The sequence below is a fragment of the Chiloscyllium plagiosum genome, chromosome 7 (genome assembly GCF_004010195.1).
Source record: "Chiloscyllium plagiosum isolate BGI_BamShark_2017 chromosome 7, ASM401019v2, whole genome shotgun sequence".
In the NCBI taxonomy this organism is placed as follows: domain Eukaryota; kingdom Metazoa; phylum Chordata; class Chondrichthyes; order Orectolobiformes; family Hemiscylliidae; genus Chiloscyllium; species Chiloscyllium plagiosum.
Genome location: NC_057716.1, coordinates 34,371,788 through 34,398,641, shown reverse-complemented (window position 1 = coordinate 34,398,641; position 26,854 = coordinate 34,371,788). Strand labels below are relative to the sequence as shown.

The window sequence follows — 26,854 nt, the reverse complement described above, 5'->3', positions numbered from 1 at the left end:
CACTAAAAGCAAGCGTGTAGATGCAGTTAGGAAAACAAATGAAACTTTGGTGTTCACTGCAAGAGGATTTCAGTAAAGGAGCAAGGAAAACTTGCTGCAGCTGTCCTGGACTTAGCTGGACAACATCAGCTGTAGCGTTTGCAGTTTTGATCTCTGTACTGGAGGAAAAATACATTTGCCAGACAGGGAGTGCCGCAAATGTTCACCTGACTGATTCTTGTGATGGCAGATTTGCCATTGACAATCAGAGAATCCCTACAGTGTGGAACAGGTCCTATGGCCCAACAAGTCCACACAAACCCTTCAAAGAGTAACCCACCCAGACCCATTCCCCTATCCCAATTATGCTACATTAGTCAGGACTAATGCTCCTAACCTGAACACTATGGGCAATTTAGCATGGCCAATTCACCTGACCTGCACATCTTTAGATTGTGGGAGGAAACCGGAGCACCTGGAGGAAATCACACAGACACAGGTAGAATGTGCAAACTCCACACAGACAGTCACCAAAGGCTGGAATCGGACCTGGGTCCCTGGTGCTGTGAGGCAGCAGTGCAACCACTGAGCCACCCTGCCACCCATTGAGAGAATGGAATCGCCTGGGTTTGTACTCACTGGAGTTTGGAACAACAAGGGGCAATCTCATTGAAACATTCTAATAGTCAAAGTTAGACAGACTAGATTCAGGGATCTTGCATGGATGTAGTTGGGAGGAAGAGGGAGAAGAAGGGGTCACAGCCTAAGGATATGCAGTAGGCCATTTGAAAACTGAAATGAGATATTTCTACCTTCTACCACAGAGGCTAAGTCACTGAATATAATTAAGAAAGAATTGGATAAATTTGTAGAGGTTAAAAGTGTCAAGGATTATGATGAAAGCACACTGAAATAGAGAATTAGCCATCATGATTTTGAATGGCACAGCAGGCTTGATGGGCTAAATATCATACTCATGCTATTATTTTATATGTTTCTAAATGGTTAAGAATGGCATGAGGGGATATCTATTGAAAAAATACTGATGAAGTCGTAAATCAGCAGTGGGAAACACTTGAAATGATGTTCAATAGGTGAGGAGATATAAACCCACTAAAAAGAATTACTGGCAATCAGTCGCGATGCGACATGGATAGAAAAGGGATAAATAGACAAAGATGATGATAACAAAATGAAATACAAAAAGAAAAGGAAAGACAAAGAGAAACATCTAAATTGAACGATGATGTAATATAAAAAGGAATAGTGAAAGAACTCTTCAGGAACAATTAACATAAGGAAAATTAGGATATTTCACCAAGGAATACACACAAGTTTTCATGCATTTAAAAGTATAAAAAGGGAATGTTACAAGACTGAAAAATGGCTGTGATTCTTGTATCCAAAAACAGAGCTAGATCAAGCTCAACAATCTTCAAGCCAAACAGCTTAATAATGGCAATAGAAAAATAAGGATTCCTAGCATACAGTGAAATCGTAAAGAACAAAATTCATGTAGCATGAAACTCTAGCTGTGGGAAAGTTTTCAGCCACTCTCACTAGCAGAATAGGTAATCGAATAGAAAGATAAGCCATAAACCAAATCTCCAGACTGGTGACTCCACAGAAGGTAAACTCCTGCACACTTGTCGTGTGATTGTGCCAAACTAATTGGAGCAGTTTGACCATGCTATAGCACAAATTCACACACCATACATCATTCCACATTTCCTTGCAAACGTTGCTCAAATGCCTCAAGAATTGTTCGCCTGCAAAAAAGTTAAAATTGCTGTCAATTGGAGACAAAGCAAATTGGACAACTATAGCAAGTTGGCAACCACATTCAAAACAAAAAGTGGACATTGCAGGCAAACAGGAGATTCCATTTCATGTTTGTCAGCTTTCTGAAGCAAAAGGCAAAGATCTGGGAACAGTTCGACAAGCAGGCTTTCTCTGCAGAGGAAGAGGATGATGATTATGTCATTTGTTAACATAGTGAGAAAGGGATATGCATTCAAAGGTTCCCTTATTGTCACATGACTATGATCTGAAGTAGGTTTTTAAAAAAAACTGTAAAGGGGGAGTCAAGTCGGGGCATTTCGTAAAAACAATTTGAGAAGAATAGGTAGACAAAACAAATTTAAGTGTTCTAAATTTTTGTTAATGGCCAGGCAATAACCATTAGATTAATGCATTTAAAATGTTAGAACAAAAAATTCTGATTATCTTCAAAAACCGACAATTCAGACATACTTGTCTCAACTTCTCAGATTTGTTCCATTTAAATTTTGGGAATACAGATGTTTTGAAGGACATCTCTCAGCACTTTCACTGCACTGATGGATGAGTTCCAAATCAGAACACAACAACATATTCATATTCAAAACGAGATTCAAATTTCAATTGAAAGGAATAAATGGCCTAAATATGAACATTGTCCGTAGGGCTTCACTCAATGCCCAGTGAAAGAGCTTGGGCAACCCTCCACTGCAAATTTAACAGACAGGATGGTATCATTGAAGTATTTCAAAGCAAAACGAATATTGTTAATGGCGTAAAAATAGACAAAGGACACAAAGTGAGAAAGAAAAGAAGAAAGTAGGGGTAACAGCAAGGTCCTCAAATTTCATATTCAGTCAAGAGGATAATGAATGCAAAGTATAAGGAAAGGGTGCTCCTAACTTTTCTGTCAAGTTTATCTAGAACAATGGATAATATCAAGGTTAGAAAAGCAAGACAGAGTGGAAAAGATGGGCTTTACGGAAGCAAGAACCATTCTGATGCTCATCTGATCTTAGTTTAACTTGACAGAATGGAGATTAACCTGAGCATTCAGCACGTTAGGGTAAAGGCGGGAAGCAACAAAGCGACAGGTGCTACATCTGGTATAGCTACAAAATAAGCCATGAGAAGAAAGTCAAGTAAGGAGGATGGTTTAAAAACACTTTAAATACCCCAGATCCTTTTAACACTTACCCATCATTTAAACTTAGACCATAATCCTTGGTGAATTCTTCTGCCTCCTCACAATCTTTAAACAGCAATATTCGAACAAGAGTCTCCATTGGAAACATTGTAGATCGCTGAGAACTGACTGTGAATGCAAAAGTCAAAGTCTTCAAAGCCTCACGACGTATCTGAAAGAAACCAATAACAGAAACAATGATTTCATCATAGCCTGCACTTGCCTGAGCCTGAGAGTTCATTAAGTCAGTGTGGGAGAAAGACATATTGGTTTGTCATAAGCCAGCCAACAAGTGAAATCCACTGCATTGGGCATAAATATACTGTCCTCATATTGCAAATCGTCATATCGCACAGAAATAGACACTTCAGTCCATGCTGATCACAATCTCAAACTAAAGCAGTACTACCTACCAGCGCTTGGCCCATATCATATAATCCCTACAGTGTGGAAGCAGACCATTTAGCCCATCAAGTCCACACCAAACCTCCAAAAAGCATTCCATCCAGATCCACCTCCCTAACCTATCCCTACAACCCTGCATTTTCCATGGCTAATTGATCTAGTTTGCACATTTCTAGAAACTATGGGCAATCCACCTAACCTGCACATCTTTGATCTGTGGGAGGAAACCAGAGCACCAGAGGAAACAGACATGGGGAGAATGGGCAAACTCCACACAGATAGTCGCCCAAGGGTGGAATCAAACCCAGTTCCCTGGCACTGTGAGGCAAGAGAACTGGATACAACTCCAGAAGAGGCCTCACCAACATTCTGTACAACCTCAACATGATGCCTCAACACCTATACTCAAAGAACTGAACTTTGAGAGCAGGTATACTAAATGCCTTTCAACCATCCTATCTACATGTGACGCAAACTTCAAAGAACGTACTTGAACCCCTACATCTCTGTTTTACAACACTATCCAAGACTCTACTTTTAAATGTATAAGTCCTGCACGTGTTTGTTTTACCAAAATGCAATACCTCACATATCCAAATTCAAACTATCTGCCACTCTTGAGCTCATTGACCCAATTGGTCAATATTTCTCTGTAATCTCAGATATCCTTCTTCACTGTCCATATACCACTAGTTTTGGGCAAACTTACTAACCATGCCCCCTATATTCTCCTCTAAATCATTTATAAAAATGATAAACAAAACTAGACCCAGCACCAATCCCTGCAGAACACCACTCGTAATAGGCCTCCACTCCGAGAAACAACCCTCAACCACCACCCTGTCTTCTGCCATTAAATCAATTCTGAGTCCCACGTAATATAACTTGAATAATTAGTCTACCATACAGAACCCTGTCAAAGACTTAAAGTCCAAGTAAACAACGTCTACCACTTTGCCCTCATCAAGCTTCTTGGTTAAGTCTTCAAAAAACTCAATCAAGTTTGTGAAACATTTTTCCATCGCACAAAACTATGTTGACTATCCCTAATTACTATGCTTGTTCAACTGCATATAAATGCTATCTTCCAGAATCACCTTCAACAACTTACCCACCATTGAGGTCAGACTCACTGGTCTATGGTTCCTAGGCCTCTCCCTTGTTAAATGAAGACACAACATTAGCCATTCTCCAGTCATCTGACATCTCACCTTTAGTTGTAGATGCAAGCGCCCCGCAATTTCCTCCCTAATTTCCCACAACATCCTGGGATACACTAGATCGGGTCCTGGATCCATCTCTAAGACCTCCAGCACTTCCTTTTTGTCATATGAACTGTTTTTAACATATCAATATTTAATTTCAGAGTTCTCTATCCTCCATTTCTTTTTCCACAGTAAAAGCCAATGCCCAATATTCATTTTATATCTTTTCCATTTCCCTACAAAGAAAAACAATTCAAGGTTGTAGCGTCAGTACAATCAGTTCTGCTATAACATGGTAGTTCCGTTCTCGTGCAATCCTGTGTTATAAGAAAATTGCATAAAAGCAGCACCATTTAAATTAATGGAGCCGGAATCATGTTATAACCAATACACACTTCAAAACTTGGTGCTTTAGAAACTGTCCCCAATTTGTCAATCATGTCACAGCGAATTGCATTAATAAAAACACATGTAACAGCAGAACGATCTGTATGTAGCGCTGTACATACAAAGTAAATGAATTAAGAGGCAGGATCCAATTTGAAAGTGAACTGAAGCTAAATGAAATCCAAGTCAGCTTGGGTCATGAAACATCACCTAATGTTACATAAACTAAGATTCGGTGAAGAAAGCAAACAGGATCTTAAAGATCAATTTACTATACCTGAAGACTACTTTGTTTTAAAGATAAAAATCACAACATCAGGTTATAGTCCAACAGATTCATCTGGAGGCACCAGCTTTCGTAGCACTGCTTCATCAAAAGATAGTGCCACTTTTTTTGTAGAATGTACACGAGCCAATCTTACCACTTGAAGATTTACGAAGAGAGAGTCCCAATCAGAGTTACACGAATGGATTGATGTTCGTTTGGATGCATATCAAGGCTGCCGGAAACCTTATTTACTCTCTGTCCTCAGCCAGTAGAAGATGGGGCAAACAGCAGTTTTATATCATTCTGGACTAGAACTTAGATTTCAAAATCTAAATAAATAAGATCATAACTAGCGCACTAGTTGAAAATTCAGAACAGATTCAAGTGTAATGGCATTATTCTGCAGTCAAGTAACTGTGCTAATGTAGCAGTCAAATGGACTTAATGCAGAAGCTGCAGTGGTTACTGTGTGAAGCAGAAAGAAAAGAATACAAACACTAATTGCAGGAAAGGACTTACAGAAAAAGCTTGAAAAGGTTTTGTTAAACTAATAGATGATGCTCCATTTTCCAGATAAATTGTTTATCAAAAGACAACAGAACTTTCACAGAAAGGTAGTCATAGTCATAGAGATGTACAGCATGGAGACAGACCCGTCGGTCCAACTCTTCCATGCCGACCAGATATCCCAACCCAATCTAGTCTCACCTGCCAGCACCCGGCCCATGTCCCTCCAAACCCTTCCTATTCATATACCCATCCAGATGGCTTTTAAATGTTGCAATTGTACCAGCCTCCACCACTTCCTCTGGCAGCTCATTCCATATACGTACCACGCTCTGTATGAAAAAGTTGCCCCTTAGGCCTCATTCGAGGTTCTCTAATGCATCTGCTGTTTAAGCCACACTATCCCCAATTCATATATTTCAGGAAGGACTGATAATCTATCACTGAGATTGGGATCATCACGATTTACTTCCGGGCTTCCTTTGGTTTGGAATTGGGAAAAACAGTCAAATTTCCTCTCCTGTTTATCACCTAGCTGGGTAGTAGTTCAAGAGCAGGCTCAAACGTGAAACCCTTGTGATTGAACAGTACAGTAACATTTAGTAGGGTATCCACATGAACAAAGTGACAGCAGTGTAGAGACATGCTGATACCTGTGGAGACCAAATATACTTTAACATTTTTAGAAGAGGAAAACACGTGGAGAGAACAAAATTCTAAGGCAGAACAATGATAGTAGAATGGGTAAAATCAGTTGCATCAAATTTTAAAGCAAAAAAAAATCCACCAAATCGTGGTCAGCCACAACTAGTAACTTCGCAAAATGATCTACAATTACTTGCTTTCACAATGAAGTGCCGCCACTAAAAAGAGAGACTCGTAAGTGAATACATTTCTCAGCTTGTTGGGCAATTGACCATACCTGTTTGAAGTAACGGTGCAATATGCAAGCATTGAGATAAGAGGCTGATCTAACCAGCTTGAAAAATCGCACAAAGTTGTTGTTGTTAAGAGCAGCAAAGGCCTGGACTGCCAATTTCACCTCTGGGGAGTTCCGGACAACTGCACGCAACTGCTGGACTTCTCTGTAAGAGTACAGAACATGAAAACAGTGAATTACTTATTTTACAACCTGTACACTGAGGTGCCAGAGCTGAATCTAATAGACAGCTACAGTAAATAACAAAAACCTCAAATTCTGACTCTGCCTCTGCTGTAGAAATGCTGACCCCGTGACTGTTACCTTTAATTTTGACTATTTCAATTCAGTCCTGGTCCTGGCTGGCATGCCACCTTGCATACTAAACCTGAGCTTATTCAAGGCTCTGGTACTCTCAGCTTAGCTCACACCACATCTGGTTCATCATCTTTCCAAAGCTCAGCGATCCCGTCTGACCTCCTGCATTTTGACTACTCCAGCCCTATCAGGCTTTTAGATCTCAAAGCTCCTCCAATTATGGCACTTTGCACATCCCTGTGTTCAGTTACTCTACCAGTAGCAGCCATGTCCTCAGCTTCCTCAACCCTACATTCTGAAGTGCCCTCCCTACACCTTCCTAACTCTCTCTCTTGTAAGATGGCCCACAAAATTCACCTCTGTCACCAAACCTTTTGCCCTTTTCTTAGATATTCTTATGTTGCTGCTGAACTTTGATTACTAACACTTTTGTGGTGTTCATTAGGAGGTTTAATAGTATTAAAGTTGCTTTATAAATCCAAACTGTAGTTGCTATTGTTTTAAAAAGCCATTTGGACTTCTTGACCTTGCAGAGTTCAAAGCATTTGAAAATCTTTTATAAAACACAAGTCAGCCCTGAGCTAGATTGTGTTCAGTTTGCAATTCAGGAGGCGGTCAAGGCCCTGGAGACTGCACAAAGCAGATTTATCCGGATGGTACCAAGGTGAGGTCATGTAGATTTATGGAGAAACGAGTCAGGTTTTTTTTTAGCCCCGAGAGCAGAAAAAGATGCAGGGAGATAGCAGGGGCAAAAAGGGGTTTAAACATGTTCCGCTACAGGGCAATAGGGTTATTACATGGTTTTGTCCCAGAGATGTTCTCTCATCTCCCCACATCTGATAAACTATCATTTGCCCAATATTACCCATATTAGGATCAAGTCAGATCACAGAGTAAAAGCTGACTAGTGTTTTAACTTTGTTGGTTGGTTACTGACCATCGTGGTCAATCGTTGTAAATGTTCTCAGGAGGTTGCCAATGTATGTCTTAACAAATCAATGCAAGTTTATTCCACAAAATAAAAGAAATAAAACAAATACAGCAATTTAGAAAGTTCTTGCATAAAGAGTATAAACAAGATTTGGCCCTTTTCCCAGTGATAACCTTTCACAGGCACTGTACCTTAGAAACAGTATTCCTAACTTCACTTTAAGTCCATGGGAATTAAAGGGGAATTAAAGATATCTCTCCGTGAGTTCCTCACTAGTGTGACCTGCGTCCAATGACCTTCCGTCTATCATAAGGTTAGATGTGGGGATGTTCACTTATGATTGCAGCATGTTCAGCACCATATGTGACCCCTCAAATACTGAAAAGGTCGATATCCTATTGCAGCAAGACCTGGGCAATATCCAGGTTTGAGGGGGTTACCGTTGACCAGAAACTGAACTAGACTATCCGTATGAAGATAGCGTCTACAAGAGCAGGTCAGAGTGTAGGCATCCTGCAGCGATTAACTAGCCACTTCATCCTCAAGTCTATTGTCTATCTAGGAACAAGTCAAGTGTGTGATGGGATGCTCTCCACTTACCTGGATGAGTGCAGCTCCAACAACATCCAAGAACCCAGGACAGTAGCAGAGGTGTGTACCACCTTCAAGATGCACTGCAGTAATTAATGTTCCTACGACAGCATCTTCTAAACCCATGGCTGGTGCAATAAATAAGGATCTCTGGAAACTCAAACGTTCAGCAATGGACCTATTACTCACCGGAGAATATCTCCCTCATTGAGATTGAGTAGCACGTGGTAGCCTCGAAACTCTGCCTCATTCTCACAGTAGGTATCCTTAGTTGCCAAGTCCTGGTACATTTCTTTTAGACTTTGCAAGCACTTAGTCAGATTTTCATCATTTATTTTGGCATCATAGGAGAACATTGGCTCCTCACAAAGGTGATGACTGCAGTGGATGTGGAACCGTGTACATTTCTCAATAAGTGCCACTGTCAGCTGATTACAGAGATGCTGCTGAGTAATATCCTGACAAAAGGGAAACAAAGCACATCAGACAAGTATAGTTACTGCTTTGTAATTTGCATTACCTCTGGCACATGGTATTTTATGGTATGAGCGTGAAAGTACTACTGAATCAAGAATATGTTGCACAGTACTGAGATTCAGTGCTGATAGATCCAGGTCTGTCATTATAAAAGGACAATAACATGACATAAACAGGAAGTTTCATGACATACAAAAGCAGTTATGCATTGTACAAGCTGCAATATTTTGGAAGAAAAATTAAATTAAGGCAGATATACAAGTTCCCTTGGCACCAAAGAGAAACAGAAGGCCTCGCCAATTTATTCCTTAAACCAACATCAATCACCAAAAACCAAAATAATTGATGAGGGCAGAGTGGTCGATGTTGTTTACTTAGACTTCAGTCAAGCCTGTGACAAGGTTCCGCATGGTAGACCAATTCGTTAAAGTTAGATCACATGGGATTCAAGGAGAGCTTGTGAATTGGATACAAAATTGTCTTAACAGCAGGAGGCCGAGTGGTAGGGGGGGGATTTTTTTCAGACTGGAGCCCTGTGACTAGCAGTGTTCCGCAGGTATCTATGCTGGGTCCCCTGTTGTTTACCATTGCTATAAACAATTTGGATGAGAATTTAGGAGGAATAGTTAGTACATTTGTGGACCCCAAAATTGGTGATATAGTCAACATGAAACAGGTTATCTCAGATTACAAAGGGATCTTGATCAATTAGGCCATTGGGCTGAGTGGCGGCAGGTGGAGTTTACTTTGTGAGTATTTCACCTGGTACCAGTTCCCAAAAATAAACTGCTTCTGGGCTCTTATAGCACAATGGTACTGTCCCTACTTCTGAGCCACCTCACCTCAGGTAAAAACAAGGACTGCAGATGTTGGAAACCAGATTCTAGATTAGAGTGGTGCTGGAAAAGCACAGCAGGTCAGGCAGCATCCGAGGAGCAAGAAAATCGACGTTTCGGGCAAAAGCCCTTCAGCCGAAGGGTGAAGTAGTATGAGGAGGAACATACTACAGCGAGACTTCGGAGAACTAGGAAGAAGGCTGAAAAGCAGGACGACTGCTTGGAATGACGCAGTTGCAAATAATTGCTGACATTGCAATCACATAATTAATTTGACTGGAGACTTTAGTTTCTAAAAAATGCAGATACTTATGCATCATTTCAAATAAGCGAGGTGCATTACATTCGGCAGAGATGAATACGGATAGTGGTAATTTCTTCATTCATATGTACGGAAATTAACACGAAGTAAACTGAATATAGAATCCTCAATCAATTGTACTTCACTTGAGTCTATCCGCGTAGAAATCCATCATTGTCGAACTCACTTCCTGCTAAACGTTGCCCAGCATATATTTTCCAACGAATACCAAATCAATTCTCATCATCTCAAGTAAGTCATTCCATTTTCTGCATTCCCTGACTTATTCTGTTGTGGTTTCACGATCACTGCCGCATGCAACTAAGAATGCAGCACTCACACAAGTTTCCATTGTTCCGTGTACAAACAGTATTAAAGCTTAATGGTCTCTATTTCAATACCACACATAATTCCCAAACAACAGGATAATGTTAACGACTGCTCAATGCTTTCAAATTTACATTATCTTACTGACGTGGAATTATGCTTGTCCAGGACATGTGCACATGCTAAGTACAGCATCGTTCTTTCTTGGCAGCTTTTAAATTCACAAACCTGATTAATGTTTCATGAGTTGTGATTGGCTTTTACATATAAATCAATAATACAATGCTCGTTTAATCATACTTCTTGGGAATTATGTTATGATTTCATCTGCATCACACCGCCAAATCCATTCACTTTAAATTAAATTAATTGTATACGTTATTCCCTGATTCCAGACTCACGGGTACTGTCCCAAGGCGATTATGAAACTGGAGAAGTTGCAGAGAAAATTTGCAAGAATGCTGCCCAAATTTTTCGTGGCTAGTGTGGGGGGTGGGGAGGACGTGTTGTGGCCGTGATTAAGTTACATCGAGAGGCTGGATAGGCTGGGATATTGTTCACTAGTGAACAGGGTGTTAGTGAATAACAAAGGTCCTTTCTGAGGAAAGAACTGTTCAAAACAAGAAAGCATAATTTTAAAGCGAGAGAAGAAAGAATTAGAAGGGATCTGAAGGGCAAACGTTTCGTACAAACTGCGGTTCGTATGTCGAATATACTGCCAGAGGAAGTGCTAGAAGCAGGCACAGCTACAATTAAAAGGCAGAGGCACAAGTGCATAAAGAGAAAAGAGGAGGAGGGAGATGGAAATAATGCCGGCAAAAGGGGTTAGTTCAGTTGGGAAACTTGGTCGGCATGGACGCATTGGATGAGCGTTTCTGTTATGTGCTGTAGTGCTCCATGGATAAGCTGACATCACATCAAAATATCTTGAGTATGAGGGAATGATTCGATACTCTGAGTAATTCCGACATTGCAGAACCTTTACTTAGCTACTCACATACAATGGCGTCCTTAGTGGTTAGCACTGTTGCCTCCCAGCACCAAAGACACGGGTTCAACTCTATCATTGCGTGATGGCCTGTATGGAATTTTCACATTCTTCCCGTGTTGTCATGGGATTCCTCCTGGTGCGACAGTTTCCTCGGCATTCTAAAGATATGCAGATTATTTGGATTATCTTTGCCAAATTGCGTCACAGCGTACAAAGATGTGCAGGCTTGTGGTTTAGCCATGTGCAATGCACAGTTATTGATATGGGGTGGGTGTGGAGAGGAGACGGAGGTTGGAGAGAGTTGTGAGGAAGCGAGTACTCCATGTGGGGTTGCGAGGATGGAGAACCTCTGTTGCACACTCTTTGGAAGTTTGGTGTAGATACACTGGGCTGAATGACTTATTTCTGCATTGTAGGGAATCCATGATTACTGTGAGAAATCATAAATATTCTGACCTTCATATGATTGGAATCTTAATAATCTTCAGTTCTCTGCCTTTAGAGAAAAACTGAGGGCCACAGCATTTATCTGGCTTAGTTCTGCTTTAGCTGTGCACATTTCCAAATAAATACCAGTATGCACTGCCAATCACGAATATCTACGCGAATCCAAATAAGAATCGGTTTCCACTACCAGCTCTCTCTCTGTCAAAGCAACTCTCATGGCAATTGTGATGCTATCCCAGGGAAATTGGGGAAGCTCTAGCTGCTCCATTCGTTATGTGGTTGCCATGGTAATGGTGTATGTACTGACAATTTTCACGAATGTCATGCTGAACAGAGACAATAGTTATTAATTCACATTACCTTTTTTTTAACTGACCTCTTTGCTTAAAGGTTGCTACCACCTGGTTCCCATTGAAATAGACTGTTCCTCGGATGATGCCTGACTTGTGGTTCTATTCCAGCGCCAATCTCTCGACTCTGATCTCCAGCATGTGCAGTCCTCACTTTCTCCGAATGGACTTTTCAATCTGTGTCTCCATCACCTTAATTTTTATTTGATATGTTGCAAGACGTTGATATCTAAATATTGCAACCAAATCACTGTTGCAGTGCCTCTTGCAATATATTGTATTTTTCTTAGTTTAAGAAACATTCTCATCTTCTTTTGATTGAAGCTCAATCTGATAAATAACAATGTTAGACTGGAGTGTTCTATAGGTGAAACCATTTTACAACCTAGGATGGGATGCATTTAGAATGTTGGATAAAGCTTCAACGACATTCCTAACATCAGCTTTAATTATGTTGTTGAACGTTTCCTTAGACACATTTTAGTGTGCTATTCTCGTTGGTAAGGAACTGACTGGTCAGACCAAGGGTCAGAATCAAAATGACTCATAGTTGGAAATCAGACAGAAGCTTCTGATTATACTCTGCATCATATTGTGCAGTTTTATGGTGTCATGTTTTTGTGTGTATTCTCTTTACTTTTAGTGTAAAGAAAACTTAAATGATGAATATGACTACAAGTTTGAGATAGTTGCATAAATACTGGTGATTTTATTCTTATGTACTGACACATTAATTGTGTTGCAACTCAATGGAAGTTCAGAATGCAGTTGAAGACGATTGCGAAATATCCGGTTACATCAATTATAAAAACGACCTTCTGCAGAAAACAACTGAGAACTGCCGAAAAGTGAAGAGCAAACGGAAAGAGTGGATCCATGGAGCATCGTTAGGAAAGAGAATAGAGAAGGAATGATGACCGATTAACACGAAGGCACACAGGAATTTTCTCATTTAATCGTGGGACATGGGCATCGTGGTCTGGCCAGCATTTACTGTCCATCCCTAGTTGCCCTTGAGAAGCTGGCGGTGAGCTGCCTTCTTGAACCGCTGCAGTCCTATAGTGCTGCCCTCTCATTCCAGGAGATACCAAGAAAATACTGGTGGGATGTCAACCTTGGGTGAGGACTCATCCCATTAAGCAGTCCTTGAGAGGGGATCTGATTGAGACGTATAAGATTATTAAAGGATTGGACACTCTGGCAGCAGGAAACATGTTTCCGCTGATGGGTGAGTGCCGAACCAGAGTACACAGCTTAAAAATACGGGGTAGACCATTTAGGACAGAGCTCAGGAGAAACTTCTTCACCCAGAGAGTGGTGGCTGTGTGGAATGCTCTGCCCCAGAGGGCAGTGGAGGCCCACTCTCTGGATTCATTTAAGAAAGAGTTGGATAGAGCTCTCAAAGATAGTGGAATCAAGGGTTATGGAGATAAGGCAGGAACAGGATACTGACTAGGAATGATCAGCCATGATTATATTGAATGGCGGTGCAGGCTCAAAGGGCTGAATGGCCTACTCCTGCACCTATTGTCTATTGTCATCTGGATTCAACAACCACATGCTCCTGAGACATGTCTTAAAAGCTTGAGAAAATTTCTAAAAATGCTTCTATCCTGCCACAAGAATGGACTTCAACTCCACCATGGACAGGGCCTCAAAACCACTACCTATCAATTTCTCTATCCCATTCTTGTCACCCTGCAACACTCCAAGTTAGAACAAATATCAACTTAGGGACAGAATTGTGTAACAGGTCAATGTTGATCGGATCTGGATGAAGACAGCCAAATTCCAAAATATTTCAAATCAAACTTTTTGGGACTACATTACATTACAGTGTAGAAACAGGCCCTTCGGCCCAACAAGTCCACACCGACCCGCCGAAGCGAAACCCACCCATACCCCTACATTTACCCCTTACCTAACACTACGGGCTTGAAACCGGGTCTCAGGCGCTGTGAGGCAGCAGTGCTAACCACTGTGCCACCGTGCCGCCCACTTCATAAGTTAACTAGCCCTAACAATTAACAGGCAATCATGCAAAGAAACTGGTCTGATCTGCTACAAAGGTGAACCTGCAAGTAGAACGTATTTTTACTTGACTTACATCGCCAGACCAAAGATGTCAAGATAAAAAAAATGCAATGCAAGTTCATGATGAGTTGCAGTGATCTATAGCAACTCCTCCTGGCACCTCACCTGCATGCCCCTACAGATAAAGTCAAAACCTTTCCTGAGATAATGGAAAATCTGAATGGATGTAAAATGTACATTTACATGTGCATAAAATCTTGACAGAACATCAAAAATGAATTCAGCATTGTAAATTCACCTTTCTTACTCCACGAGTTCTATTCCATACAAAATCATACCAATCCCGGTAATTGCCTTCGCCCAAATCCATGATCTTTGTCACAAGATAATCCATAGTCATTTTCAGGACAGGAGCAGGCCGAAGCTCATGGGGTAAAGGTTCTTCCTGATCTGCAGATGACCTGCTATATTCTTTGATGGCAGCTTCATGGTTAACCTGTAGAGTGGCAAACATATCCATCGGTGCCTGGTTGTAATAGAATCATCAATGCTGAATTTCAAAATTGGAAATCTGAGAGCTGTTTAATTATCTTACTTTCTTCCCACGGAAACTACAATAACACTTTCCTCTACAATAATGCTTTCCTTGCCAAAGAAAAAGGAACTAACAGTGAAACCATTGAAGCTTCTGTTGCTCGCAACACCAGGAAGGGTGATACAGACAGTTTACTCTCAGACACATTAGTTCATCAAATCAGACATTAAATATGGTTGGGTAAGATACAAAGCCAGTTTGAACCAGATTTGTAAAAGCAGAAACCAAAGCTGCGCAAAATAAGTGCAAGTTACGTCATGAATGACAGAATGATCACTCTTAAACAGAGAATATGAAACTGACCTTATCAGTGCCAGGAATAGTCTCAAAAGAGCTAAGTTGGTATCTTGTCTCCCTCATGTAACGCTCTTTTTCTGGACACATATCCAAACATGTCCCCACGACAGCTTTTGCCTTCTCCAGCTCAGTTCTTTTCACTCGAGCTAAAGGTATAGAAGGAAATACAGAAAAGTTATTTTTCTTTTAGCATAAATTAAAACTCCAACAAATCCCTTACCCTGCAGCATACCCAACAGTTGCAGTGTCTGAAAGATTCCATCCCTTCATTAAATGTTGATCATTGTCAGGACTGTTTACAATTCAAATTCAACTGTTTTATTCATTACCTCTGGTTACTCTATACCCTCATTTGTTACAACCATTCCATAATCTTAACATAATATCACTTCATGCTATTTTGAAAAAACAGCCAGCAAAATAGTCCAAACCATTGCTTCAGCCTGACAAATTGAATCTACAAAAAAAGTGAATGAGAGAGAAAAACAAAAAAACAGGAGCAAGGAAAAGAAAACGGAAATGAGACTCAGCATAAATACAAGAAAGAGGAGATTATTTACTGAACTAAGTATCAAATCCAGCTCTTGGATAAATGATTTAGAGTCATAGGGTGGATTGTATGGAGACAGGCCTTTTGGCCCAAACTGGTCCATGCCTGCCAAAAGGTCCATCCACGCTAACCCCATTTCCCTGCACTTGGCCCATATATTTCTAATCCTTTCACTTCCATGTACTTGTACTAGTGCCTTTTAAATGTTGTTAACGTACCCACCTCAACTACTCCGCTGGCAGCTCATCCCATATGAGTAACATCCTCTGTGTAAACAAGTTGCCCCTGAGGTTCCCGTTCATTCTTTTCCCCTCTAACCTTAAACCGATGCCATCTTGTACTCTATTCCCGTACCCTGGGAAAAAGACGGAGTGCATTCTCCGTGTCCATGACTCTCATGATCTTTTACATCTCTATAAGAATACTTCCCCGCTTCCCCACCCCCACCCCCCTTCAGTCTCCTCTGTTCTAAAGAAAGCCCTAGATTGTCCAACCTCTCCTTATAATTCAAACCATTGGGTCCAAACAACATCCTTGTAAATTTCTTCTGCACTCTTTCCAGTTTAATAACATCATTCCTACAGCAAGGTTACCAAAACTGAACACAATACTCCAAGTGTGGTCTCACCAACATCCTATATAAATGCAACATAATTTTCCAAATTCCCAACTCAATGCCCGGACTGATGAAGGCCAGTGTGCCTCAAGCCTTCTTCACTGTCCTGTCTACCTGTGACTCCACTTTCAGAGAACCATGCACCCTGAACTCCAAGATCCCTCTGTTCTACTACGCTCCTTAAGTTCCTACCATTCACCATGAAACTCCGATCTTGATTTGACTTTTTAAAATGCAAAACCTACACTTATCTATATGAAACTCCATTTCCCACTTCCCCAGCTGATCAAGGTCCTGCTGCAATTCCTGACAACTGTCTACAATACCATTTATTTCAGCAAACTTAATAAATCATGTCTTGTACATTCTTATCCAAATCACTGATATAGATAAACAGTAAATGGACCCAGCACTGACCCCTGAGGCACTCTACTAGTCACAGGGCTCCAGTCCAACAAGCATCCTTCCACTATTACCCTCTGCTTCCTACAATCAAGCCACTAATTTGCCAGCTCCCCCTGGATTCCATGCAATTCCTGAAGCAGAAAAATGTGTTGCTGGAAAAGCACAGCAGGTCAGGCAGCATCCAAGGAGCAGGAGAATCGACGTTTCGGGCATAAGCCCTTCTTCAGGAAAATCTGAAGAAGGGTTTATGCCCGAAACGTCGATTCTCCTGCTCCTTGGATGCTGCCTGACCTGCTGCGCTTTTGCAGCAACAGATTTTTCAGCTTCCATGCAATCAAACCTTCCAGAGCAGCCTGCTGTGTGGAACATCATCAAAGGCCTTAGTGAAATACATGTAGACTACGTCTAGCACTCTGCCCTCATCAACTTTCCTGGTCACTTCATCAAAGAACTCTAATAAATTTGAGACACAATCTCCCACTCACAAAGTCATGTTGACTACTCCTAATCATAAATCTAAATATAAATCTACAAGCAACATACTTTGGAAATCAATTGGCATCTTTAAAAGTGATGAATTTCCCCAAATATTACCTTGTCTCATTAACTTGTCCCTCTGGTCAAGTACCCTGTATTTGTCTTCAGCAGTAATGGCAACTGTACCAGTTAGATGACTGAGGGAGGAAGGTAGCGCCCCCACATGTTCAGGAATTGATACCTGATCTTCAGACTCTTGTGGATCCTGAGATTCTTTCTCTGACTGCAGAGTCTTCAAAGCAGATGGTTTCTTCACAGGCGACCTGCAGAGCAGATCTAATTAACAAAAATTTGATACTGTTTAAACCCTAAATCAGAGCCTATTTCTCCCCTTATGTTCACTTTGTCCACAGAGCAGTATGAAGATATGGGTGGCACGGTGGCACAGTGGTTAGCACTGCTGCCTCACAGTGCCAGAGACCAGTGTTCAGTTCCTGCCTCAGGCGACTCTGTGTGAAGTTTGCACATTCTCCCAGTGTCTGCGCGGGTTTCCTGCGGGTGCTCCGGTTTCCTCCCACAGCCCAAAAATGTGCAGGTTAGGTGAATTGGCCATGCTAAATTGCCCATAGTGTTCTGTGAAGGGGTAAATGTAGGGGAATGGGTCTGGGTGGGTTACACTTCGGCGGGTCGGTGTGGATTTGTTGGGCCGAAGGGCCTGCTTCCACACTGTAAGTGATCTAATCTAAAGATTTTCACACAATACAGCACTCAATCAAAACATGCCCAGTATCATAGGCTGCACCAATATCCAACCGTACCTAAATATGACTCAGCGTTAGCTAGTATCCAGCTCTCCATAAGCAAGTCAGGATTCAACCCTGCATAAATATGACCAGTATCAATCCGTCCAACATTTGGACTCTAATGAACTTCTGATCCCCTCAGTTCACACTGGGATTCTGGAAGTCATAATTCTTAACCCACAGCATAAACAGCATGCATTCTGCATCAATTCCATCAAATGCATATTTTCATTTCAGAACATATATTATTGAAGCCCTGAAGAAATAGTAAACAAGACAGCCTGTCAAGCCTCTTCGAACATTCAATATGATCTTCAAACTCCACCTTCCTGCCCATACCCCTAATACGCCGATTTCCTGACACCCCAAAATCAGTCTCTCAATCTTAACTAATTCAACCGTTGGCTCATCCACAAATGGATTACAGAATGCTTAAGGTTCACAGTTCTTTTAGTAACGTCATTGCTCATCCCAGTCCTAAATATTCGGCACTTATCCTAAGACTGCAGCAGCTATCATAACGACAGGCCTGCAGCTGCATGAACTGTAGATGTCCTAAGTTGTATTTCCAACATCATTTGTGGATCCTAATGGAAACTTCACTTTCCCTATCAGCAAAGCCAGGTGAGATCCAAGAGACATGTGTAAAAGAGAATTACTTGCTCACAGGAGCTCCGGAAGATGATCTTGGAGGTGGATTGCGTGGAGATGATTGTTCTAAGTTAACCTTATCCTTGCTGTGTTTCTCTTCATTGCCTTTCAGTACTTCTTTTTCCAGTGAAGACTTTTTCCCAGGACCTAGGAGAATGAATTAAGTCATTATTTCATCAGAACTCAATGAGGAGACAGTAGTTTTTACATGCAGTTTTTACAGTCTCATTTCCATCCCACAAACTGAAAGGAAACAATCAACTGGTTAAATTGGAGTAATGACACACACCTTTAGTCAAATAACCATGCGGATTACAATAAAGCACATGTTACAGAGTGCCTCTATAGAATCATAGAACCATATTGTACAAACGAGGCCTTTGCTGCCTCAAACTCCCTCAAATCTATACTGCTGAACAATTTACACTACCCTCCGCTCATCCCATTTTCCCACACCAAGTCAATAACTCTGATTGTCATGACATTTTAAATGCTCATCCACACACTTCTTAAAAGTTCTGAGGTTTCCCGCCTCAACCACCCGTCCAAGCAGTGCACTGCAGACCCTCACCACCATCTGGATGAAGATGTTTTCCTCAAATCCTCTCTAAACCTGCTTTTCACTTTAAAAGCATGTCCCTTTGTCATGTACCCTTAAACGAAAGGGATCTATCCACTTCCCATGCTCCTCAATCTTACACATCACTATCAGGTTCCCCCCACCCCTCCCGTCAATTTTCTGTTCCAAAGAAAACAACACAAGTCTATCCAGTCTCTCTTTGTAGCTGAAATGCTGCACTTCAGGCAATATCCTGTTGAATGTCCTTGCACCCCTCCCAGTGAAATCACATCTCTGCCTAAAAACAGCCAATCTATAATAGCTCAAGTTCCTACATGCCATACTGGTGCAGAACAACTTTGAAGTTCCTGTTTCAGCCAATCTACCAAGGAAAGAAGTTATTTAACACTGGTACTGGAAGTTACCCAGGAACAAACGTGCTTTGCAATTCTTTCACAGAGGTGAAACTTCAGTAGAAATTCACCACACAAGTGCATGGTACGTCAGTGTCTGGGTGCCTGAGAGAGTGAGAGTGTAAAGGGGTACAAGTCTGTGAGGGTGTGTTTGCCTGCGTGAGAGTATGCGCGCCTGCGGGAGTGCAATGGGATCACCTGTAGTGTGACATGAATCCAAAGTCCCAGGATCTTGGATTCGTGGCACACTACAGGTGACCCCACTGCGCTACACGCACACACACACCCACCCACGCACACCTACAGACCCACTCACGTAGACCCGTTTGCTCACTAGCTCACACATACTTTCCCACACTCTCACGCACGTAGGCACCCTCTCGCGGACTTATACCTCTTTACACTCTTTCACAGACACGCATACCCCTCCTCCCCCCAACTTGCACACGCGCGCACACACACACACACACACACACAAATTTGTGGGGTGAATGTGTACTTACAGGATTACATTTCATTTTGCTCAAAAACTGCACAATCCCGTGTAAGATTCTGTAAATTCTTTTTAGTTTAGAATCAGTCAGAACACTGTGACACAGAGTCTCACAGAGGGCACCTCAATGCATTATCTGGGCCAACATGATAGCAATTGTTAAAGTTCACTTGAGAATGTAGCTTTAAAAAAGTTCTGCGATTTACATATGAAAGAACTGAAACCAACATGTTCATTCTAACAAACAATCCAGGTCTTTTTCAATATATAATTTCAGTTGCATCACACTGTAAAGTTTTGCTATAAATTCTGTGTCTTGCGATCTTATACTCCACAACCACCCGATGAAGGAGCAGCACTCCAAAAGCTAGTGCTTCTAAATAAATCTGTTGGACTATAACCTGGTGTTGTATGATTTTTAACAATCTAAATTGGAGGAAGGCTAATTTGGACAGTATTAGGTAAGAACTTTCAAAAGCTGATTAGGTGTGGATGTTTGCAGGTAAAGCAGGAAAATGGGAAGCCTTCATAAATGAAATGAGAGTGCAGAGACAGTATATTCCTGTTAGGGTGAAAGGAAAGGCTGGTAGGTGAAGGGAATGTTGGATGACTAGAGAAATTGAGGTTTAGGTCAAGAAAAAGGAGGAAGCATATTTCAGGTATAGAGAGCAGAGATTGAAAGAATCCTTAGAATAGTATAAACGCACGACAAGTACACTTAAGAGGGAAATCAGGCAGGCAAAAAGTGGACATGAGATAGCTGGAAAATAGGATTAAGGAGTATTCAAAGGGAATTTATAAATATATTAAGGAAAAAAAGAGTCACTAGGGAAAGAATAAGGCCCTTCAAAGCTCAACAAGACAGCCTATGAGCAGAAGCACAGGAGATGGGGGAGATACTAAATGAGTATTTTGCATCAGTGTTTACTGTGGAGAAAGACATGGAAGATAGAAAATATGGGGAAATAGACAATGGCATCTTGGAAAATGTCCATATTAGAGGTGGTGGTGCTGGATGTCTCAAAACACAGGGTGGATAAATCCCCAGGACCTGATCAGGTTTAGTAGAGAGTGTGGTGCTGGAATAGCACAGCAGGTCAGGCAGCATCCGAGGAGCAGGAAAATCGATGAGGCTTGTGGGCCGAGGGATTGAGAGATAAATGGGAGGGGGATGGGGTTGGGGGGAGTAGCTGCCTGTTCGTGTACAATACTAAACAGAACACAGTACATTTAAAAGGTGAACTCACTACTCGCAGTTACCGACACCTACCAACAGGTAACGATGGACCTGACTCCACAGCTAGAAAACCATATCACAGCAGGCCTGAGGAAACTCCAAAAATTAGGCAAAATTAACAAAACGGACCTTCAAAGAACGAAACCTGATGGATCCAACACACCCCGTTTCTACGGATTATCTCAGGTACACAAACCGGGGCTTCCCCCCCAGACCCATAGTCTCACTTCCTGACACACCGACATACAGATTAGCAAAAGAACTTCACCGTAAACTGAAATACCTACCAGACTCATGCCACTACATCCACTCCACCTAAGAATTCCTGAACAAAGATACCAAGATAGAAGAGGATAAAATCTTGTTCTCCTTCGACATAACAGGCTTATTCACATCAATTAACATCCATCTGGCCAAAGAAACACGAGCATCACTACTAGACAAATCAAAGACATTAACACCAGACACCACCAACTCCATCAGCAAGGACAATATCCTCAAACTAGAAAGCTTGTGTCTCACTACCCACTTCATCTTCAACAACAAGACCTACATAAAAATCAGTGGGACACCCATCAGATCACCAATACCAGGATTCTTGGTAGAAGCAGTTATGCAGAGACTAGAATAACAGCCCTCTCCACGATCCAACCCAAGCTTTGGGTCTGCTGTGTGCATGACATCTTTGTCATCATGAAACGGAACAAATTAGAGGAAATCTGCAATATTATTAACAGCATCCTTACTGGTATAAATTTCACCAAAGAGGAGAAGTCTCCCCTTCTTAGACGTCACAGTGGAATGAACAGTCAATGGAGAGCTGCAGACCAGCGTCTAAAGGAAAGCAAAACACACTGACCAGATACTCAACTATGGGAGCAATCATCCCAACACCCACAAATGGAGCTGCATCAGAACATTATTTAAACAGGCCACAAAACACTGCAGCACCCAGGAACTATGAGCAGAAGAAAAATACCTATATAGCGTATTCAAAAAGAATGGGTACCCAATAAGCACAGTCTACTGATACTTAAACAACAAACCTAAACAAGAAAACACAACACTCCCAGAGACTCTAGCCACACTACCACACATCAAAGACATCTCAGATGATGAGCAGACTACTCCGACTCCTTGGCATCATGGTAGCCCACAAACTTACCACCACACTGAAACAGCTACTGATGAATCCAAAGGACCCTGTACCAATCAGCAAAACTGATGTCATATACAAAATACCCTCCAAGGATTGCAACAAACACTACATCGGACAGACAGGGAGGAAACTAGCCACCAGGATATCGAGCACCAACTCGCCACCAAAAGACACAACTGAATATCACTAGAATGCTTACACACAGATGAAGGAGGACACCACTTCGACTGGGACAACACATCTATCCTAGGACAGGCTAAAATGACATGCATGGGCATTCCTTAGGCCTGGCATTCAACCCAGAACTCAATCAGTAAATACATTGATTTGGACCCCATTCACCATCCTCTGAAAAAAGGAACCCGAAGTGATATCACCCACCTTAACAGACCAAGACATACAAAGAGAATGCGGGACAGAGTACCAGTGCTTCAACAGAAGGTCACTGGTGATGTTTTCTAGCATGGTGATGAAATGACATAACAAATGTACCAGCTCAGCTAGCAAACTTTATAACCTGAACCTCAACCTGAGCTACAAATCTTCTCAAAAATGATCTTATAGAAGTTTATAAAATTATGAGGGGCATGGATAGGCGAAATAGACAAAGTCTTTTCTTTGGGGTGGGGGTGTCCAGACCTAGAGGGCATAGGTTTAGGGTAAGGGAAAGATTTAAAATGGGCCTACGGGGCAACTTTTTCGTGCATAGGGTGCTGCGTGTATAGAATGAGCTGAGAGAGGAAGTGGTGGAGGCTGGGATAATTGCAGCATTTAAAAGGCATCTGGATGGGTATATGAATAGGAAATGTTCAGAGGGATATCTGCCAGGTTGCTGGCAAATGAAACTAGATTAATTTAGGATATCTGGTCAGCATGGACGAGTTGGACCAAAGGGTCAGTTTCCGTGCTGTACATCTATATGATCTTTCACATTCATAGAGGCAATCATTTAGTAAGTTAAAGTCAGAAATTGTTAGTGAATGCACAGGTTGTAATATTCTAAAGTACTCTAGATGAAGGACAAAGGCGCATAGAAGCCCAGCAAACCTGTCCCACTTAAACATACATCATGGCCAACTACTGACCTCAGATTAGTGCAGTGAGGAAGGCATATGGCGTACTGGCTTTTATTGGTAGCTAGATGAAGGACAAAGGCGCATAGAAGCCCAGCAAACCTGTCCCACTTAAACATACATCATGGCCAACTACTGACCTCAGATTCCAAAGCATCCCAGTGCATTCAAAAACTGTAGGCTAGATAGCCTAGCAGGAGAGATTGGGCAAACGTTGGAATGTATGATTATGGAAATACTGAGAAAATGTGTTTTTGTCTGCTGTGAGGGGAAGAACCAAAAAGCCGAATGTTACTTAAATTGAAAGAGACTAGAATGCTGTGGCACAGAGGGACCTGGACTTAGTGCATGAAACAAAATGCTAGCATGCAGACAAAGGAAACAATTAGGAAACTAAATTTATTGTTGGCCCTTATTGCAAGGAGTGCGCAGTATAGAAGTCTTGCTTCAACTATTCAGGGTAATGATTTAAATAAAACATATCTACAGTACTATGTATAGTTTAGAGCTGAAAATGTGTTGCTGGAAAAGCGCAGCAGGTCAGGCAGCATCCAAGGAACAGGAGAATCGACGTTTCGGGCATAAGCCCTTTTTCAGGAATGAGGAAACTATGTATAGTTTAGGTCTACTTATTTCAGAAAGGATATTCTTGCATTGGCAGCAATTCAGATAAGGTTCAGTACATTGAGTATTACGATGAAGGGGCTAGATTATGAGGAAAGGTTTACACGAGTTGGGCCTACACTCATCCCTGCAGAGGATAAGAATGCGAACTTTTAGTGGAATTAAAGGAGTTGCAGGAGTTGATGGGAGTAATCTGCAGGCAAAGGGACGTCTAGCAACTGGGAGGCCTTTAAAAGTGAGATAGCTGGAGTTTAAGGTCTATATGTTCCTGTGAGGATGAAGGGCAAGATTGGCAGGAATAGTGAACTCTGGATGACAAGAGATATTGAGGCTTTGACCAGGGGAAAAAAAAGGAAGCATGGCTCAGATACAGGCAGCTGGGATCAACAGAATCCCTGGAGGTATACAAAGAGTACAGGGGCTTAGTGAAGAAGGAAAATCAGGAAGGTGAAAAGGGGTCACGAGACAGCCTTGGCTGAGAAGATTAGGGTGAACCCAAAGAGGTACTTTAAGTATTTTAAGGAAAAAGAATAACTTTTGGCTCCTCAAAGACCAAAGTGGACATGTATGTTTAGAACCGCAGGAGTTGGTCATGGTTCTCAATGAAAACTTCTCCTCTGTGTTTACCATGGAGAAAGACTTGAAGACTTTGGAAAGTTAATGGTGATATCTTGGGAGAGTCCATATCACAGTAGAGGCAGCATTGGATGCACTATAATGCATGAAAGTGGATAAATCTCCTGGCCCTGACCAGATATATCCAAGAAGAGAGGTGGAAATCACAGGAGACCTGGCTGATATTTTTGCATTAACGTTTGCTAGGGGTGAGGTCCTGGAAGTCTGGAGTGAAGCCAATGCTGTGCCATTATTCAAGAAGGGCTGCAAAGAAAAGTTTAGAAACTATAGAGCAGGAAGCTTAATATTTCTGGTGAGAACGTTACTTGAGAAGATTCTGAGGGATAAGATATACATGCATTTGGAAAGACAGGGGTTGATTAGTAGTCAGCACTGCTTTGTGAGTGGGAGATCATGCATCACAAATTTGTTAGGGTTCTTTCATGAGGTGCCCAGGAAGGTTGACAAAGGCAGGGCGGTAGACATAGTCTGTATGGATTTCAATAAAGCCTTTGATAGATTCCACATGGTAGGCTGCTCTGGAAAGCTTGATTGCACGGAATCCAGGGTGAGCTGGCAAATTGGATATAAAGTTGGCTTGATAGTAGAAAGTAGAGGGTATTAGTGGAAGGATGCTGGTCGGACTGGAGGCCAGTGACTAGTGGAATGCTTCAGGGGTCGGTGCTGGACCCATTACTCTTTGTTATCAATATCAATGATTTGGATGAGAATGCACAAGGCACGATCAGTGTGTTTGCAGATGACACTAACATAGGTGATATCGTGGACAGTGAGAAAGGTTATCAGAAATTGCAATAGCACCTCGATCAGTTGATGAAGTGGGCCGAGAAATGGCAAAGAGAGTTTTAAAGATAAGTGTGAGGTCTATCATTTTCAAAAGTCAATTTTTTCTGAACCCTTCCAACTTTCTGATAGGAAGGAGACCAGAACTGCATGCAATATTCCAAAAGTGGCCAAACTAACATCCCGTACAACCGCAACATGACCTCCCAACTTTTATATTCAATACTCTGACGAATAAAGGAAAGCATACCAAAATGCCTACTATCCTGTATACCTGAGAGTCTAATCTCAGGGAGCTATGAACCTGCACTCCAAGGTCTCTTTGTTCAGCAACACTCCCTAGGGCCTTACCATTAAGTGTATAAATCCTGCTGATTTGCCTTTCCAAAATGCAGAAACTCTATTTATCTAAATTAAGCTCCACCTGCCACTTCTCAGCCCATTGGCCCATCTGATCAAGATTCCGCTGTAATCTGAGGTAACCTTCTTCACTGTCCACTACACCTCCAATTTGTCAAACGTTCATGGGGTATATTAGACCTCGGAGACAATAGTATCAGAATAAAGAGACTGTTCCTTAAAATATAGAGAAGAATTTCTTTTGACTGCTGTGAATAATTTGTCCCACAAACAACTGAGTAAGGTGAATCATAGAGTACATTCAAGGCCAATATCAGACAGATTTTTCAACAATAGGAGAGGGAAGGGTTATGGGGTGCAAGCGGAAAAGTGGAGGTTTTGCCAAGATTAAATGAGACAGAATGACAAAGTAGGTTATTTCTGCATCATATGCTTAAGATGTGCCAAATTTACATTGCTATTTCAGTGTTGCATAAAATTGATTTCAGTCGGGAAAGGCTGAAAACCGCAAGGATGCAGGGATAAAGAATAAAACAGAAACTGCTCCTGCAACTCACTGTTCTTTTTCCGTTGCCAAAATATTTCAATCTGTTTCTTGTGAAGTGTTTTTCCTTTTCTCTTTGCATTGGACGCAGATGCCTTTAAAAGAAATGTGTTTAGAAATGTAGAAACATAGAAAATAGCAATAATGAGTCACTGGACTCTGAGCCTGCTCCACCATTCACTTATGATGATATATCAAACTCTGCTCCGTTCCCACTTTCTTCTGATACGCATTGAGGTTTCTTGTAACACCGTCCACATTCACTAGCTCAAATTCAAATACTCAAACTAATAAGAGCTAGGTTGGGGAGGCTGGCCAGTCCTCTGGCAATCAGGATTTCA

The 26,854-nt window shown here is 41.6% G+C and overlaps 1 protein-coding gene across 1 annotated transcript in view; it reads right to left on the bottom strand.

Annotated features, from left to right (window-relative positions):
- LOC122551465 (minichromosome maintenance complex component 3 associated protein) overlaps positions 1 to 26,854 on the bottom strand; it is a 101,360-nt gene that overhangs the window by 65,271 nt on the left and 9,235 nt on the right. Inside the window, exons 3-10 of the mRNA XM_043693407.1 lie at positions 26,527 to 26,608; positions 18,641 to 18,779; positions 17,296 to 17,501; positions 15,137 to 15,276; positions 14,537 to 14,734; positions 8,665 to 8,933; positions 6,639 to 6,801; positions 2,956 to 3,116 (exon numbers count right to left, since the gene is read on the bottom strand). Coding sequence (XP_043549342.1) covers positions 2,956 to 3,116; positions 6,639 to 6,801; positions 8,665 to 8,933; positions 14,537 to 14,734; positions 15,137 to 15,276; positions 17,296 to 17,501; positions 18,641 to 18,779; positions 26,527 to 26,608 — 1,358 coding nt within the window. The remainder of the gene's footprint in view (positions 1 to 2,955; positions 3,117 to 6,638; positions 6,802 to 8,664; positions 8,934 to 14,536; positions 14,735 to 15,136; positions 15,277 to 17,295; positions 17,502 to 18,640; positions 18,780 to 26,526; positions 26,609 to 26,854) is intronic.